Here is a 17,942-nt window from a genome sequence, read left to right on the forward strand (position 1 = left end):
TGGCAGGATATCTGGAGAGTGTGGCTAGCAAAGCACAAGAGATTCATAAGTAGGGGTTTTGAGTACAAAAGCAGGGAGGTTATCCTGAACCTTTATAAAGCTCTGGTTAGGCCCCAATTGGAGCATTGCATCCAATTCTGGACACCATACTTTAGGAAGAGTGTGAGGATCCTTTAGATGGTGCAGAGGAGATTTACCAGAATGGTTCCTGGGATGAGGGATTTTCACTGCAAGGTTAGGTTGGAGAAGCTGGGTTGTTCTCCTTGCAGCAAAGGAGATTGAGGAGAGATTTGGTAGAGCTGTACAAGGTTATGACAGGTTTAGATAAGGTAGATAGGGAAAAACTCTCCCCATTAGAGTACAAGTAGTACAAGTACAAGTAGCGGGGGCACAGATTTAAGGTTTTGGGCAAGAGGTGCAGCTGACGGGGGAGCCTTGGCAATGTGAGGAACAACTTTGTTAGGCAGCGGGTGGTAATGACCTGGATTTGGACGCAGAAATAATCAATGATTTCAAAAAGAAATTGGATGGACACTTGAAGGAAATAACCTTGCAGGGCTACGGGGATTGAGTAGAGAGTGGGGCTGACTGGATTGCATTGGAGGGAGCTGGCATGGACTTGATGGGGTGAATGGCCTCCTTTGGTGCTGTAAATGACTCTATGACTCTAAATCTGTTTTGTAATGCATGGTCTAAGAATGTGCCAAAACTGCAATGTAGTGATAAACTCTGCAGTGCAAAAATGTACTCTCACAACTGCTTCACTACATTCCTGATTTCTGGTTCCAAATTCGTAGCTTTCCACTATTTCTAGTGGCTTAGGGTTGAAATGTTCTTCCAGTTTGGTGGTGATTGTTTTGAATGGTACATCATTTGCATTGCTGGGAACAAGAAGATTTGTTAGCATGTTATACACTCTGGGCCGATTTTCTTTAGCAAAGTTGTTTTCTTGTGCTCAAGAACTGCCTTATTCTGAGTCTTGACCACCTTATTTTCACCTTCAAGTTCCAAAACGCTATTAGCTCTGAAAAACATGTCTATTCTTTCAATGTTCCAAAATTTCCAATGTACCCATGAGAGCAACCATATTGTCCAATTTGCAAATTCAACATTCACAGTAAACACTTTACTGTCCAAAACCAGTCCAGTTGGTGGTTGAAAATGCCCTCTTCACCAGATAAGGGATTTTAATCAGATGGGCCCTGTGGCAACCCATTTGACTGCGTAGACAGTTCCAGAGTCTGATACTTGTACTTTCATTGTTAGATGCAAGCTTTACAGCAGATCTACTCAATGGTCTTGGAAAGTTCTCGTGAGCAAAGAGCTTCTTTCTCTGAAGAAGAGTCATACGGACTCGAAACGTTAACTCTGTTTCTCTCCACAGATGCTGCTAGACCTGCTGAGTTCTTCCAGCATTTTCTGTTATAGCTTCTTTCTCTTCTTTATTTTTTTGTCTCTCCTTGTTCAACTCCACCTGCTGAAGGGTTTAGTTGGTGTTTTGGTGATCACTCTCTGCTCTGACTCGGGCTGGTTTCTACAGCAGTCTCCAGAGCACAGGGGCAAATGTCTCAACTTCAGCTACAGTGCAGCTTTAATGCGGTGCCAATTGCTCCCGCTCTTTTGGTTCACAGTGGAGCAGGCCATTTCCTGGACATGCAAAAACTCACCCTGACTCTAGTCAAACTTTCCAGGCAGTTGGGTCGATCCCAGACACGGTGGCTTCAGCACATCGATCAATTTTGTGGCATATTCCAGGGCAAAGTGAAGCAGACTGACAGTAGGTAAAGCCAGTTCACAAGAGTAAATTTTTTGCGACATTGCGTACTGCACATGCCCAGAACATTGTACCACATTAACATAATATCTGAATACATTTCCCTACTGGGGGTGAAGGTAGTGCTGGGATGGGGGATCCACTATTGGTGTAGAGCCAATGGAATGACCTGCACCCCTGGCTCTGCCACCTGCCCTCCTGGGGTCTGTCCCACCCTCTCAGGGTCTGCCTCACCCCTCAGGGTCTGTCCCACCCTCTCAGGGTCTGCTTCACCCCACCTCAGGGTCTGCCTTGCCCCCCTTTCTCTGCCTTATCCTCTTTTCTAGGTTTTCAGTCCCTTCTACTATTTCACTGTAACCCTTTACAACTCCTCTACACCCATCTTTTGATTCTTTACTTGACCCATTATCACCCGCTTGCCCCATCATCCCTTTTGTCATTTGACCTCTGCTTCCTTCCACCATCACACACCTCTCCTTTCTTCATTTCCCATCCCCCTTTCCTTGTCTGTATTCATCTCAAACTTCTTCCTGTTCTGATGAAAGGTGAAGACCATAAATGTTAACTCTGCTTCGCTCTCCACAGATGCTGAGTTGTGTCTTGGCAAGTGGGTATTACATTATCTTTTAAAGTGAAGATCTAGATGTCCACTTGGGCAAATGGCTAACTTCTGAGTCACATTGGTTATTTATCTGATACAGGGACCCAGAGTCAAACAGAACCCAAATTTCCAAGGAGCAAATGATAGCTTAGAATTCCAAACATCTGTTTGTGAGATTATCAAATGAATGGATCAGAATTCAAAGGATCCCCTTGGGCAGGTTCAAACCTCGATGCTCGACATTAAGAAAGGGGTCATGGTTTGGATAATCCCCTGTTGCTTTGTTCCTGTGTTCCACTGGATTGATGTTGGTATGTTCCATCCCATGCAAAGTGGGAATTTAATGGTATGGTCCTGGCTAGGTTGCTTTCCTTCCCACCAACTACTTGACAGGAAGAATGGCTCTTAACAACGGCAACATTTCCACAGAATAATGGTCCCCACCCACCGTAATTGGACTACATGCGGGAGAGACTGGGCCCACATCAGCACGTTAGTCTGAAGCTACCTGGCAGGGGTGATTCTGGTAGCAGGAGCCTCTCTGAGCCACCTCACACTTCCCTGTCACAGGGATTGTATCAATAGGAAGATTGAGATGTGGTGACTGAGCACAGCATAAAAATTAGCAAGGGAAATTGATGTGGTAGTAGTCACAGGAAACACCTCTTCACTCTATGGAGTTTAAATAATTTTGTATTGAGGAGCTGTGGTCTGCGGACAGCCTGTTGTCGCTCTTTACAACTGCATTTTTGAGGTTGGTGTCAGAAAACTGTAGATGGTGGATGACGGATGGTTCTGGGTATGAAGGGAGGTACATAGAGCGTTGAAGTGATTGGGTTTTGATACAGAGGGAAAGGTATAGATTGAGGACGTGAATGTCATTGGTTTGTTGACATAGATAGGTTGAAGCAAGCTCTTAACGGCTCCCAAATGTTGTAGGGCTTTGTTCTGCTGCCTCCTTGCCTCAGTCTGAACCAGCTCATCTGCAGCCTCCTGCTACACTCTACTGGGAGATCTTGCTGTCCTTGTGCAGCAAATCACAATGAGCTGGGAAGTTTGGTCAGTTTACTATCTCAAGCTGTTCCAGAGCTTCCTTGAGGATGCATGATTTCAATTACTGCTCTGACAGACACATGACCCTGGCTGTATCTCTGTACAGCTTTGGCGTCAGAGTGTCATCAATCAGATAGCTTTAATCGCAAGGTGCCAGCCCTTCACTTGCTGGGATGGTGTTTCACTAACGACTCGAGCTAATCATTGTAGGACAGTACCAAGTCTCCTGAGTAGGAGACCTTGTGATTCATGCAGGTGGCAACCCTGCCCAGAGCACCAAAGCCCTAGTCTCTGATTTATGATGCTATGCACACTGAGGAAACTTGTTATCTGCAAGAATGCACCAGTACAGAGTAGACTGAAAGATACAACAACTTGTATTTATGTAGAACCTTTGATATTAGTAGCAAAAATACCCCAAAGCCATTGACAGGCATAAGGAAAACATGACACCGAGCCAGAGGAGCTGAAGGACTAGGCAAAAGCTTAGCAAAGAGAGTTTAGAGGTTAGGGGGATGGAAAAGTTCAGAGAGAATCATGAGGCCAAGGAGAGGAAAGGCATGGGCACCAATGGTGGAATGAGCGGAGTGGGGGAGCGGTAAGGGGTGCACAAGCGGCCTGTGTTGGATTGGAACTTGGTGGGATAGGGTTGCAGTCCTGGAGGAGGTTAGAGAGATGAGGACTGGAAAAGTCAGGGAGGTATTCAAACCCAAGGATGACTATTTTAAAACTGATGTGCTGTTGGACCAGGAGTCACTGTAGGTCAGCAAGTACAGTGGGTGATGGATGAATGGGACTTGGTGCAAGTTAGGATATAGGCAGCAACTTTTGGATGTGCTCAAAGTTTATGAAGATTGCAGCCAGCCAGCTGAGTCTGGAGTTGAGTAAAGGCCAGGAAGAGGAGAACAAAGTGGGGGTGGGGGGGGGGTTACATCTTGGGGGTAATACTCCCTATGTGCACAGGCCATCCCCAAATGATGTGCCCCTTCTTCCTTCCCATCTTTGTAAAAGTTGTTTAAAAAGAGTTCTCACTCTTGCCCGCCTACCAGTGCCCAGCATTTTATGGCAGTGGAGGCGGACTGAGAGCCTTAAGTGGGCAATAATTGACCACTTAAAGGCCCTCAATAGGCCTAAGGGCAGGCACCCTCCCCACCCTCCATATTATTGCGAGTGGGTCAGGGGTGGGTTGGAAGGTGGTGAGCCAACATATTTTGCATGCCACCTGCACAAAAACAATTCAGCTTCCTGTTTTAGCATTTCAGAAATGGACAGACACAGGGAGTAGAGCAGAGAAAGAAAAACTGTGATTAGAGACTTACTCTTAGGAATAAAGAGGCAGTGGTAAACACAGGAGCTTTATTTATTGGTGGGGAGGTGGAAATTGTGAAAGATTATTTCCACTTGCCTATAAACCAGCTGGAATACATTCAGGATTAAGCATTGGAGTAGGAAGTGACATTAGAAGGAATCTTATTTTCACGCAAAGAGTTATGATGTAGACTGCATTACCATAAGGATCATTGAATCAGAGTCTTTCAGAAGAGAGCTTGCTAAAGATGTGAAAAAGAATTGAAGGATAGAGGGAATGGCTGGTTTCAATGAGAGATGTGCATAAATTCAGTAGAACCAGAGCTTGAATTACCTCATTCAGGACTGAAACTTGTGATTCTATCAAGTGGTCCCCTGCAGCTTCCATTCTGTGAAGTTGCTCCTCAGCATTGCTGCAGAGAACGATCATCTGTGCAGTCTCTCCACTCCATGGCAACTGAGTACTTCTGAAGAAGGGGGTCTCATGCTTTCCATTAGCCATGTGTGGTCAAACTCCCACCTTCACCTGTACAGCTCCAGGAACAGGTAACTTCCAGTCCAAGTTACTCCCCCTTTCCTCCCACCTATAGCCCTTAAGAATCTTGTTGGGAATAATTCAGCACAGACCCTGAGGTTCCAATTCTCAAATAATCAGCCTATTGGTTATTGTGCACTTGGCCAATAATGGGTGGAAGTGCCTGTACCAGACCAGTGCCTTGCAATCAAGGTGCAACACTTGGTTTGATTTCTCTGACCCACAATAGTACAGTAGCATTTTGTGTGGGGACAAAAGAAAATTATACTGTAAGGACCATTCCTCCCATTTCTTCCTGGAACACAGTGGCTGTTTGACTGTGGGGAATGTCACAACTGAGCCAGAGTCTGTTCTAATGTAAGACAGGTGCAGGATCAGTAACATCATGATCGCGAGCAAGGAGCTGGGTGGATTTCTCCTCCCTAGCCCAGGGTCACATAAAATCAGCAGAGAGAAGTCTGCAGATGTGACACACACACACCAAACCATATGATGCACTCAGTTCACTCCATTGTATAGTATTATTCAATATTTAAGAAATCGTTCAGTGCACAATTGTATGTAGGGGCATCGAGGAACACCAATGTCCATTGTAACAGCTTGGCAGGGGAAGGTTCAAAATATTCATTCACGGGATGTGGCCAAGATAGCATTTATTACCCATTCTTAGCTGTCCTTAGGTGGTGGTGACCTTCATTCTTAAACTGTAGTCCATGAGGTGAAGGTCCTCCACAGTGCTGTTAGGGAGTTTCAAGAACTGGCAGATAATCCAGTTAGTCTCCTAGCTGTAAGAGGCTGGACAATGGAGACTGGTGAGGGGCAGAGGAATGTAATTAATCTTGGAGAGAAATGATCAGAAACACAGCTTTTGGCACAGAGTCAGGAGGACCCTGGGTATGAATCCTGCTCCAGTCTCAGTGAATGAAGGCCTGGGGCTCTCACTCAGAATTCTGGGTAACTTCCAGCAGAATGTTCAAGTGCAGTAAGGATGGATGGGAGTGACCGTACTCACCCTGTTAGCTCATTGTACAAACCCATCAAACCCTCAGTGTTTTGGACTAATCCAATCAGTTGGGATAAAGATAGAGCTATTGCATTCACATTATGGCCTGTCAGAAGCTCACCACCACCCAAGGACAGCTCGGAATGGGTAATAAATGCTATCAACATCCTGGGGGTTACCATTGACCAGAAACTGAACTGGACTAGCCACATAAATACTGTGGCTACCAGAGCAGGTCAGAGGCTGGGAATCATGTGGCAAGTAACTCACCTCCTGACTCCCCAAAGCTTGTCCACCATCTACAAGGCATAAGTCAGGAGTGTGATGGAATACTCCCCCCTTGCCTCGATGAGTGCAGCTCCCACAACACTTAAGAAGCTTGACACCATCCAGGGCAAAACAGCCCACTTGATTGGCACCACATCCACAAACATTCACTCCCTCCACCACCGACGCACAGTAGCAGCAGTGTGTGTACCATCTACAAGATGCATTGCAGGAATTCACCAAGGCTCCTTCGACAGTACCTTCCAAACCCACGACCACTACCATCTAGAAGGACAAGGACAGCAGATACACGGGAACACCACCACCTGGAAGTTCCCTTCCAAGTCACCCACCATCCTGATTTGGAGATATATCGCCGTTCCTTCACTGTCGCTGGGTCAAAATCCTGGAACTCCCTCCCTAACAGCACTGTGGGTGTACCTAGACCACATGGACTGCAGTGGCTCAAGAAGGCAGCTCACCACCACCTTCTCAAGGGTAATTAGGGATGGGCAATAAATGCTGGCCCAGCCAGCGATGCCCACATCCCATGAATGAATATATAGGAGACTTACTCAGCCAGAGAACCAAAAAAATGATACAACACAGGAAGCCTATTTGGCCTCTCCCTCACATGATTCAAACAAAGCATAGAAAATCATCAGAAACATAAAAAACAGGAATATTAGAAAAAAAAAAAGCCTTTATTAAACAATTCACAAGGTACTACTCCACCAGAACTGCAATCTCTGAAAATATACAAGCACGACTGTTCCTGAAACCTCAGACCCTGCAAGGAGGATACTATGGTGTGGTCGAGACTCAAGCTTTGTGTGGGGAAGTAGCTAGGTTAGCAGGAACATTCTTGCAGAGTAAGCATTGAGAGCAGGGAGGGGTAGAGTTAGTTAGGCAAGGTCCACAGTCACTGGCTCAGCAGCAGGTGCTACAATCAGACGAGGTTCAACCAGTGAGCTCCAACTTTCAGTTACCTGTAACGACAGAATGAGAAACAGGACAATTATCCCAGTTACCCAGAGGAATTGGGAGTCACATGTAGGCCATACAGGGTAAGGGTGATTAACATTAGGGACAATCTAGCATCTTTCAAGCCAGCTCACATTGCCAGGTTTATGTTGGTCAATTTCACAACTTGGCTTGGTAGGATCTGAACTGATAACTGTTGTGTTGCTAGTGTAGTCCAGTAATTGAGGCCATAATCTCTCTCACACAAACACAAAAAGCTAAATTTCACATATACACATTTCAACACAATCTCTTAATATGCTCAAGCTCACAAACGCACACACATTTTAGATAGAGTGCCCCACTCTCCCACTTACCTGCATATTCAAATTCCATTATACCACACACAACTTTTCTTTGGATCACTGCATCATTTTCTAAAATCTCTGCTCACACATCCCAAAGACACTTTCTGCATTATTGGTGGAGCTGTCTTTTAGATGTTAAACCAAAGTCCCAACTCCTCTCTTAGGTGCATGTGAAAGATCTTATGGCATTATTTCGAAGAGCAGGGGAGTTCTCCCATGTTCTGGCCAATATTTAACCCTCAATTAATTTAGTTAAAACAGATTGTCTGATCATTATTCATTGTTGTGTGGGAGCTTGCTGTGCACAAATTGGCTGCCAGGTTTCTTACATTTGAAGTGTTGCCACTGTTTTAATGTATTTCTTTGGCTGTTAAGCAGTTTGGGACATTGAGGCTGGGAAAGGCACTATAGAAATGGATGTTCTCTTTTTTTTGTAACTCCTCTTCATAATACAGAATATAGATGCAAAGCAGTGTTGTGATTTCCTCCGTGAAGATACTGAGGGTAGCCGTTTGTTTCCACTGCACATACCTGGGACTCCCTTGTCACTGCATACTCCACCATGTCCTCGCCACTCTCTGTTTGATAAATAAGGTCAAACTTTCCAGGCTCTTTAGAACTTTCTGGAACAAAGTCATACAATATATGAAGTAATCCTGAGATACAAGTCAAAGTATTAAAAGTGCTGCAACAAATTTACTCACTCGAGCAGGAACAGGGGCTAGATGAGGCTAGAATAGCAGCTTCCCTGGAACTGAAACTTTCGATCAGCTTTCTAAATGCACTGTCATGAAATTATTGAGACCAATATTTATAACAATTAAGATAGCTGAATGTTTTTATATCTAATAAACAATATACCAACACAGCCTCCCCTGGGTACAGGTTCTACAAGGGCCACCTGCGCTTTAGTATCTAACCAATTCTTTAACCACAAATCTGAACAGTGAGTCATCAGCCATTTCAACTGTGATGACATCACACCTGAACCCAATCCTGTTCTCACTTAACACACACATGGGTAGTGGTAGGGAAGAGACATACGGAATGGTTCCTGCCCTCTTACCACAGATGCTCAGGCTCACTGAGGACTCTGTCACTGCCCAGGCAGAGCTCTGGAAACTGAGCATAAACATGGAATCTGGGGTCCTATCTTTTGTTGGTTTTGAGAAATTGGGATTTTTTTTACATTATTTCAGCTTCTGTACTTTCAATACTATAGTTAAAGGAGCGTGTGTACAGGACAGTCATCACACAGAAAGCCTCACCTGTTGATATGGAATCGACACAGAGTTCCACTTGTTGTGTACTGGGATTGTAACTCAGGAGTCTTCCTTCCTTTAAACAAAGAGTTTTCACAAGAGTCAGACTGAAAGAATATGGAAAGTGACCTGGCTCTCCCAGCTCACCCAACTACATCTGCAGTCAGATCCATTCCCCACTTAATTGCACCTCACCTTTTAGCCTTGGTTGGTACCAGTCCCTGCCAGCCACCCCATCACCGCTACCGCCCCCACTCTCCCCGCACCAGCCCTCTTCCCTCCAACGCTCCCCCTCCCCCACTACCAGCCCCTGCTTCCTGCATTACCTTCTCCCCACTTCTCCTCACCACCCTTGCCCGTCCGCTAGCATCCCTCCCCAGTGTCCAGCACCCACCCCTCCTCGCCAGACCATCACTGGCTTCTCCCTCCTCGCCTACTCCCCCTCCTCCTCTATCACTCCCCCTCTCCAACCTGCTTTCCAGCCAAGTTCTTCCTTTGCCCACCACCCCCACCCCCCACTACCATTCCCTCAATGCCGCTCCTTCCCTACCTCCACCGCAACCCCTACCCCCATTTATGGCCCAGTGCCCCTCTCCCACCCCCACCTACAGCCTTTCAAGCAAGTGTAAAATTAAATTCCATCCCTTTGAAAATATTTTCCAATACCTTGTAGTCTGATAACTCAGGTGTGTAATTCTCAGACAGTTCCAACATCTTAAGAGAAAATCAAAATCAATCACGTTAGATTCTAGAGACTCACAAGAACATCATGACCCTTTGAGAGAGGGTCCCCTTCCTCCCACTGTATATTGTAACCCTGCATTTCTCCTCAATACAAATCCCCCTGTCTCCAGTTACACTTGGTTTCAATGTCGGGAACTAATCCTACTCTCCTCAGTTGAGTATTTTCCCAATTCCTCCTCGAACACTTCAGGTTCTCATTTTCATCTGGTGTCCTTTAGGATTTGAACCCTTCCCTCACTGTTTTTCTGAACTCTTCACAATATTGAAATTTTCACAGATATTAACTCAAACTCGCCGCTTTTTCCAAAGAAACAGATACAAACTATTGGGCTGATCCAGATTGCTTAAATGCTGAATGTCAGGAGATATTTTCCACATATGTCTCTGCACTCTCTCAAGGACAACAAACCCCTCCTTACAGCAGAGAATCCCGTCAAAATATCATTACAGATATATATTTTAATCTTATTGCATTCAAGGTCAGGGCTTTGGTTAAACACATGGAGAAGCTGCCCAGTATCAGTGTAGAGAGTTTACCTTAAAGGCAATTCTTTCTCCCACTTGTGGTGGTGCGGCCAGGAGTGGAAGTTTGCTGTAGTCTCTCTTTGGAACCTCTGGTGGATTCTGTTCAAAGGGAGAAATACAAAAAGTGATTGGAATGTGGATGGATCACTGTTTGCACGGCACCGGGAGCCCCTGCTGGACAGAGCTCTGAAGAAGTGTCATATGAACTCGAAACGTTAACTCTGTTTTTCTCTCCACAGCTGCTGTCAGACCTGAGTTTTTCCAGCAATTTTTGTTTTTATTTCAGATTTGCAGCATCTGCAGTATTTTGCTTCCATGTTCCTATAGTAATGCCAGGCAGCTGGCACTGTGACCTTGCTGTATAGCCCTGGCCTTTGGCACTGTCCAGCTAACAAATCCCTGAGATGCACCAACACTGAACAGTTGCTGGCCCACCCCACCCACCCCCTAAAAAACTGCAATGCTCTTTTCAGAGATGGGGCACGCGAATTAATTTTCCAGTGAGGAAAACTGCTTTTAATTCCACCAAGGGAACCATTTGATTTATGGACAATTCCCCACAGCCACTGACCCCTTGTTTCCCTGAAAGCACCAGCTCTTGCTATGGCAGCTCCACAGTAGTCAGAGCCATAGAAAAATTACGGTGCAGTAAGAGGCCATTCAGCCTGTGTCTGTGACAGCCAAAGAGAGAAAGAAGAACATAGCCATTCATTTTTATTCACACTTTCCAGCCCCTAGTCTGTAGCCTTGCAGGTTACAGCACTTCAGATGCAGATCCAGGTACCTTTTAAATGAGTTGAGTGTTTCAGTTTCAACCACCAACTTCGGCTGTGAATTCCAGACACCCACCACCCTCTGGGTGAAAAGGTTTTTCCTCATGTCCCCTCTAATCCTTCTACCAATCACCTTAAATCTATGGTCCCTGGTAACTGACCTCTCAGCCAGGGGAACAAGTCTTTCCTGTCTACCGTATCTAGGCCCCTCAATTTTGTGCACCTCAATTAGGTCACCCCTTAGCCTCCTCTGTTCTGAGGAAAACAGCTCCAGCCTATCCAATCTTTCCTCATAGCTGCAATTTTCCAGCCCTGGCAACATTCTTGTAAATCTCCTCTGTACTCTCTCCAGAGCAATTATGTCCTTCCTTCCAGAACTGTACACAAAATTCCAGCTGTGGCCTAACCAGCGTTTTATATAGTTCCATCATTACATCCCTGCTTTTGTATTCCCACTCGCCCAATAAAGGAAAGCATTCCGTATGTTTTCTTAACCACCTTGTCCACCTGTCCTGCCACCTTCAAGGACCTGTGGACATGCACTCCAAGATCTCACTTCCTCAACCCCTCTCAATAACTTCCCATTTATTATGTATTCCCTCGCTTTGTTTGCCCTCCCCAAATTCCAGATTGAATTCCATTGGCCACTTCTCCACCCATTCAATCAAACCATTGACATTCTGGAGTTGACAGCTATCCTCTTCACTATCAGCTACATGGCCAATTTTTGTGTCATCTGCGAATTTCCCAATCATGCCTCCCACATTTAAGTCCAAATGATTAATCTATACAACAAACAGCAAAGGCCCCAATGAGCCCTGTGGAACACCACTGGAAACCGTTTTCCATTCGCAAAACATCCATCGACCATTACCCTTTGTTTCCTGTTACTGAGCCAATTTTGGATCCAACATGCCACCTTCCCCTGTACCCATGAGATCTCACTTTCCTGACTACTCATGTGGGACCTTATCAAATGCCTCACTGAAATCCATGTGGACAACATCCACTGCACTACCCTCATCAATCCTCTGTTACTTCCTCAAAAAATTTGATTAAGTTAGTAAGACATGATCTTCCCCTAACAAAACCATGTGACTATTCTTGATCAATCGGTGCCTTTCTAAGTGACAGTTTATCCTGTCTCAGAATTGTTTCCAATAACTTGCCCACGACCGAAGTCAGACTGACCGGTCTATAATTTTCTGCCTTATCTCTTTTACCCTTTTTTAATAATGGTACAATGGTCGCAGACCTCTAATCCTCTGGGGTCTCATCTGTATCTAGTGAAGATTGGAAAATGATCCTCAGAGCATCCACTATTTCCTCCCTGGCTTCCTTCAACAGCCTGGGATACAATCCATCCGGCCCTAGTCATTTATCCACCTTCAAGGATGCCAGTCCCTCCAATGCTTCCTCCCTCACTATGCTTATTGTGTCTAATATTTCACACTCCTCCTCTAACTAGAATGTCTGCATCATCCCTCTCCTTAGTGAAGACAGAGACAAAATGCTCATTGAGAACCCTGCTCACATCTTCTGCATCAACCCACAAGTTATCATGTACATCTCTGATAGGCCCTACCTTTTTCTTAATTACTTCAACAAACTGACCATTCTTCCTGTGTAAGCCCAGAAACAGTGCAAGGTGATTAAATCACCAGCAGCACTGCAGTCAAGCCTCATTCTTTCCTTGACCTACATTCACTACCACCACCCACCCAGCAAGCTAGGGTTACTGTGCAGTGAGCAGGAATAGCACGCCCACCCCATCCCCTCATTAGATCTACTCACCTGAACAATAATATGCTTATTTGTCAGAGTTTCTTTTGATTCTCCAGGTTTTGGTTCCTGACTGTTTTCATATTTATAATAGAAACCAGCTCCTCTGCCCCTTCCCCTCAATGCACCACATTGCTGCCGGCCCCTCCATGGGAAGCCACCAAATCCTCGCCCTCGCCCTCTTCCGTTGCCCTGTCCAAAGTTGCCATTTCCCACTTGATCTGATTGCAGGGTGGCAGTGGTGGGCTGATGCCCCTCATTGCCAGTTTTGCCTGGCGTGACAGTGTCTGCTCCTGTGAGTTTGCTCCCATGCTTCCCAGATTCAGAATCTTCAGAGTCTGAAGAGGCTTCAGGTGAATTTTTTGCAGCATTAAGGTTGCCATTTTCAGAGTGGCCAGGTATTCTTTCCATTGAAGGTAGAGTTCCAGGCTTCAGAGTGAACGCTTTCTTAACCACGGGTATTTCAGAGTCACTGCTCAGTGAGTCGGAGCTACTATCTGCCCTTTCACCTGCAATTTTGCTGGTAGTGTTAGTCTGCACAGGTCTCTTTCCGTTTCGAGAGTTGGGACTCTTCCTTGCTGAGCTGCCCCTGCCCTCAGCCTTGATGATGGTGCCAGCTGTTGCCAGCTGAATATTCTTTGTTAACAGATGGTCACTCTCACTGGTGTTACTGGATGAGCAGTTGCTGTCCACTGCCTGTTTGACCTTTTTCTGAGATGCACAGTTACTTGAAGCATTCTTTCCCTCCCCTTGTTTAGTGAGGAGGATCGCAGCAGTTGGCTCGGAGTGAGCTTTCCCCAAAGTTCCAGGCCTTGCTCTTTTGTTGGCACAATCTCTACTGGTTTGACCTTTGCTAGATTTATCTTTTTTCTTTTTATGTTTCTTTTGAATATTATACTTTCCATCACCTTCTGTCTCCTTTTTTCGTTTCCTCAAACTCTCCACACTTCCCATTGAAACAGTCTCTCCTGTGGAATTGTGCATCTGCTCTGTGCTCGGTCCAGTACTTCTTCTTTTCTTTTTCTGTCCATTTTCACTTTGTGACTCGGGTTTGTCAACAGACTGGTGTCGGTGCCTCTTCTTTGGCTTCACGCTCAGCCGATCTGGAGAGCTGCTGGTCAAAAACCCGTTTTCTGTTATCAGCTCCTCCTGTTGCACTCTATAAAAGATGAACAGATGCCAGTGAAATGACTTCAGTATTTAATGCCTCAAAAAAAAAGCTGTCACTGCTCTCAGACAGCCTGCAGAATGCATGCCACATCCAGCTGCAAAAATGCTGTTGCATTTAACCCAGCTGATCCTTATTAAACCATTCCCAGCAGGGGGAATGTCACAACAGACATGTCAATAACTTGCATTTATATAGCACCTTTAATGTAGTAAAACATCCCATGATGATTCATAAGAATATTAAGAAAATTTGACACTGAGCCACATCAGCAGATACCAGCGCAGATGATCAAAAGCTTGGATACAGAGGTAGGTTTTTAAAGGGCTTCTTAAAGGACGAGCAAGGGTTAGGGAGGTCAAGAGTTTTAAGGAGGCATTTCTAGAGTTTGGGATCTTGGTACCTGAAGTGACAATTGCCAATGGGAGAGTAATTAAAATCAGGGATATGCAAGAGCCGGAACTGGAGGTGCGCAGAGATTTTGGACGGTTGTATAGTTCAAGGAAATTAGAGAAAGGGAGGGGCAAGGTCATGGGGAGGATTTGAAAACAAGCATGGAATTTTAAATTCAAAGTGTTGCTTAACCAGGAGTCAGGATAGGTCAGCCAGCACGGGGGTGATGGGCAAATAGAGGCTGGCACAAGTGAGGGCATTGGTAGAGTTTTGGATGACTTCAATTTTATGAAGAGTTGAAAGTCAAGTTTAGAGGTAACAAAGGCATGAATGAGGGTTTCAGCAGCAGATGAGCTCACCAGAGGCTCATTGTCAAGAAATGGTGCTGATTTTGACATAGGTAACCAACAGGCCCACTGACCCATCACTCCTGTGCTTGCTGACCTATAATGACTCAGGTCCAGCAATACCTCATTTAAAATTTCTCACCCCCGTGTCCAAATGTGTCAGCTGTGGTTAAGTTGGTAGCTTTACAACCCTACTGAATTCTGTTCCTACAATTCTGGCCTTTTAGACATTCCTCTGTGCCCATCATCCATCACTGCTGAATGTGCCTTCAGCTGCCTGAGTCCCAAGCACCCTAAATCCTGTCCCAGGAATCAGTGTCAATTAGGCCACATCAGCCGTGGCTCAGTCAGCCCAAGGCACAAACAAAGTTGCAGGTTTGGGACTCACACCAGAGGCTTGAGCACAAAATTGAGACTGACACTCCCAGGGATAGCACTGAGAGCACCGCACCATCGCTGGGACAGTGCTGAGGGACAATTTTAAATAAAGGTGTCTGTTAGTATGGGCATACCATAAAGCTCTATCTATTCTCACTGGTAGATGCAAATGAACCTACAATACATTGAGCATTGTCCATTTCTAATCACAAGACATCTCCACTTTCTCTGTTGCTGTGCAGACACCAGGTGACACAGCAAGGAGAAATTGTTTCCACTGACAGAAGGGTCAGTGAACAGTGCACACAGTTTTAATGGTGACTGGCAAAAGGGCCTGAACACGAATAAGATTTTTTGATGCAGCGAGTTGTTGTAATCTGGAAAGCGCTGCCTGAAATGGTGGTGGAAGCAGATCCAACAGTAACGTTCAAAGCAGAATTGGATAAATATCTGAAGAGTATTTGCAGGGGTATGGAGAGTGGGACCAGATAGATCTACTTTCAGAGACAGTACAAGCATGATGGGCGAACCCAAAGATACAGGATTTCCAGTACAGAAACAGCCCATTCAGCCCATCCAATCAGTGCTGGTGCTTATGCTCCACATGAACCTCCATTCAACCCACTTCATCTCAGCCAATCAGAATATCCAGCTAATAAAAACAAAAAACTACTGCGGATGCTGGAAATCCAAAACAAAAACAGAATTACCTGGAAAAACTCAGCAGGTCTGGCAGCATCGGCGGAGAAGAAAAGAGTTGACATTTCGAGTCCTCATGACCCTTCAGCAGAACTGAGTAAAGTTAGGAGAGGGGTGAAATATAAGCTGGTTTAAGGTTGGGGGGGTGGGGCGGGGGAGAGAAGTTGGGGGGGGTGGGGTGGTTGTAGGGACAAGCAAGCAGTGATAGGAGCAGATAATCAAAAGATGTCACAGACAAAGGAACAAAGACATGTAAAAGGTGGTGATATTATCTAAGAGAATGTGCTAATTAAGAATGGATGGCAGGACACTCAAGGTACAGCTCTAGTGGGGGTGGGGTGGAAAGACTGACAGGACATTACAGTTATAGATTTAAAAATAATGGAAATAGGTGGGAAAAGAAAAATCTATATAAATTATTGGAAAAAACAAAAGGGAGGGGGAAGAAACGGAAATGGGGGTAGGGATGGGGGAGGGAGTTCAAGATCTAAAATTGTTGAACTCAATATTCAGTCCGGAAGGCTGTAAAGTGCCTAGTCGGAAGATGAGGTGCTGTTCCTCCAGTTTGCGCTGGGCTTCACTGGAACAATGCAGCAAGCCAAGGACAGACATGTGGGCAAGAGAGAAGGGTGGAGTGTTAAAATGGCAAGCGACAGGGAGGTTTGGGTCATGCTTGCGGACAGACCGAAGGTGTTCTGCAAAACGGTCGCCCAGTTTGCGTTTGGTCTCTCCAATGTAGAGGAGACCGCATTGGGAGCAACGAATGCAGTAGACTAAGTTAGGGGAAATGCAAGTGAAATGCTGCTTCACTTGAAAGGAGTGTTTGGGCCCTTGGACGGTGAGGAGAGAGGAAGAGAAGGGGCAGGTGTTGCATCTTCTGTGTGGGCATGGGGAGGTGCCATAGGTGGGGGTTGAGGAGTAGGGGGTGATGGAGGAGTGGACCAGGGTGTCCCGGAGGGAACGATCCCTACGGAATGCCGCCGGGGGGGTGAAGGGAAGATGTGTTTGGTGGTGGCATCATGCTGGAGTTGGTGGAAATGGCGGAGGATGATCCTTTGAATGCGGAGGCTGGTGGGGTGATAAGTGAGGACAAGGGGGACCCCATCATGTTTCTGGGAGGGAGGAGAAGGCGTGAGGGCGGATGGGCGGGAGATGGGCCGGACACGGTTGAGGGCCCTGTCAACGACCGTGGGTGGAAAACCTCGGTTAAGGAAGAAGGAGGACATGTCAGAGGAACTGTTTTTGAAGGTAGCATCATCAGAACAGATGCGACGGAGGCGAAGGAACTGAGAGAATGGGATGGAGTCCTTACAGGAGGCGGGGTGTGAGGAGCTGTAGTCGAGGTAGCTGTGGGAGTCGGTAGGCTTGTAATGGATATTGGTGGACAGTCTATCACCAGAAATTGAGACAGAGAGGTCAAGGATGGGAAGGGAAGTGTCAGAGATGGACCATGTGAAAATGATGGAGGGGTGGAGATTGGAAGCAAAATTAATAAATTTTCCCAGGTCCCAACAAGAGCATGAAGCAGCACCGAAGTAATCATCGATGTACCGGAGAAAGAGTTGTGGGAGGGGGCCGGAGTAGGACTGGAACAAGGAATGTTCTCCTAACTTTACTCAGTTCTGCTGAAGGGTTATGAGGACTCGAAACGTCAACTCTTTTCTTCTCCGCCGATGCTGCCAGACCTGCTGAGTTTTCCAGGTAATTCTGTTTTTGTTCAGAATATCCAGCTGTTCTTTTCTCCCTCATGTGATTATCCAGCTTGAATCTGTTATTTGCCTCAACCATTCCCAGTTGGACTAAGTTTCAGGCAGCATGGGCAGAAATGGCTCAGGGTGCCAGAAATCGGTCAAACAGCACCCCAAGACCACCCAATCCCAGCTCTCCCCACACCTGCCATGCTCTACCTCCCCTCCCCCACACCGACTGCTCCCTTTCCAGCCCCCCATTTTTTCCGCTCCACCCTCTCCCCTAACCTCCCCCAATCATCCAGTAGCCC

The 17,942-nt window shown here is 46.0% G+C and overlaps 1 protein-coding gene across 2 annotated transcripts; it reads right to left on the reverse strand.

Moving 5' to 3' along the window:
• Window positions 1–7,234: 7,234 nt before the first annotated feature.
• On the reverse strand, window positions 7,235–14,353 carry coil (coilin p80). 2 transcript variants are annotated; one of them, XM_078536939.1, is made up of 6 exons: window positions 12,971–14,353; window positions 10,416–10,502; window positions 9,801–9,848; window positions 9,141–9,210; window positions 8,404–8,495; window positions 7,235–7,530 (listed from the first exon to the last, which is right to left on the reverse strand). In XM_078536939.1, exons 1-6 carry the CDS (start codon window positions 13,940–13,942, stop codon window positions 7,447–7,449), a joined length of 1,353 nt encoding a protein of 450 aa, XP_078393065.1. In that variant the 5' UTR covers window positions 13,943–14,353; the 3' UTR covers window positions 7,235–7,446. The 2 variants fall into 2 exon arrangements, with proteins under 2 accessions (XP_078393065.1, XP_078393066.1); XM_078536940.1 differs by lacking the exon at window positions 8,404–8,495 and having other exon boundaries at window positions 7,387–7,530.
• Between the last annotated feature and the right edge of the window lie 3,589 nt (window positions 14,354–17,942).

This window comes from Cetorhinus maximus, unplaced genomic scaffold (genome assembly GCF_964194155.1).
Source record: "Cetorhinus maximus unplaced genomic scaffold, sCetMax3.hap1.1 HAP1_SCAFFOLD_1686, whole genome shotgun sequence".
Classification (NCBI taxonomy): domain Eukaryota; kingdom Metazoa; phylum Chordata; class Chondrichthyes; order Lamniformes; family Cetorhinidae; genus Cetorhinus; species Cetorhinus maximus.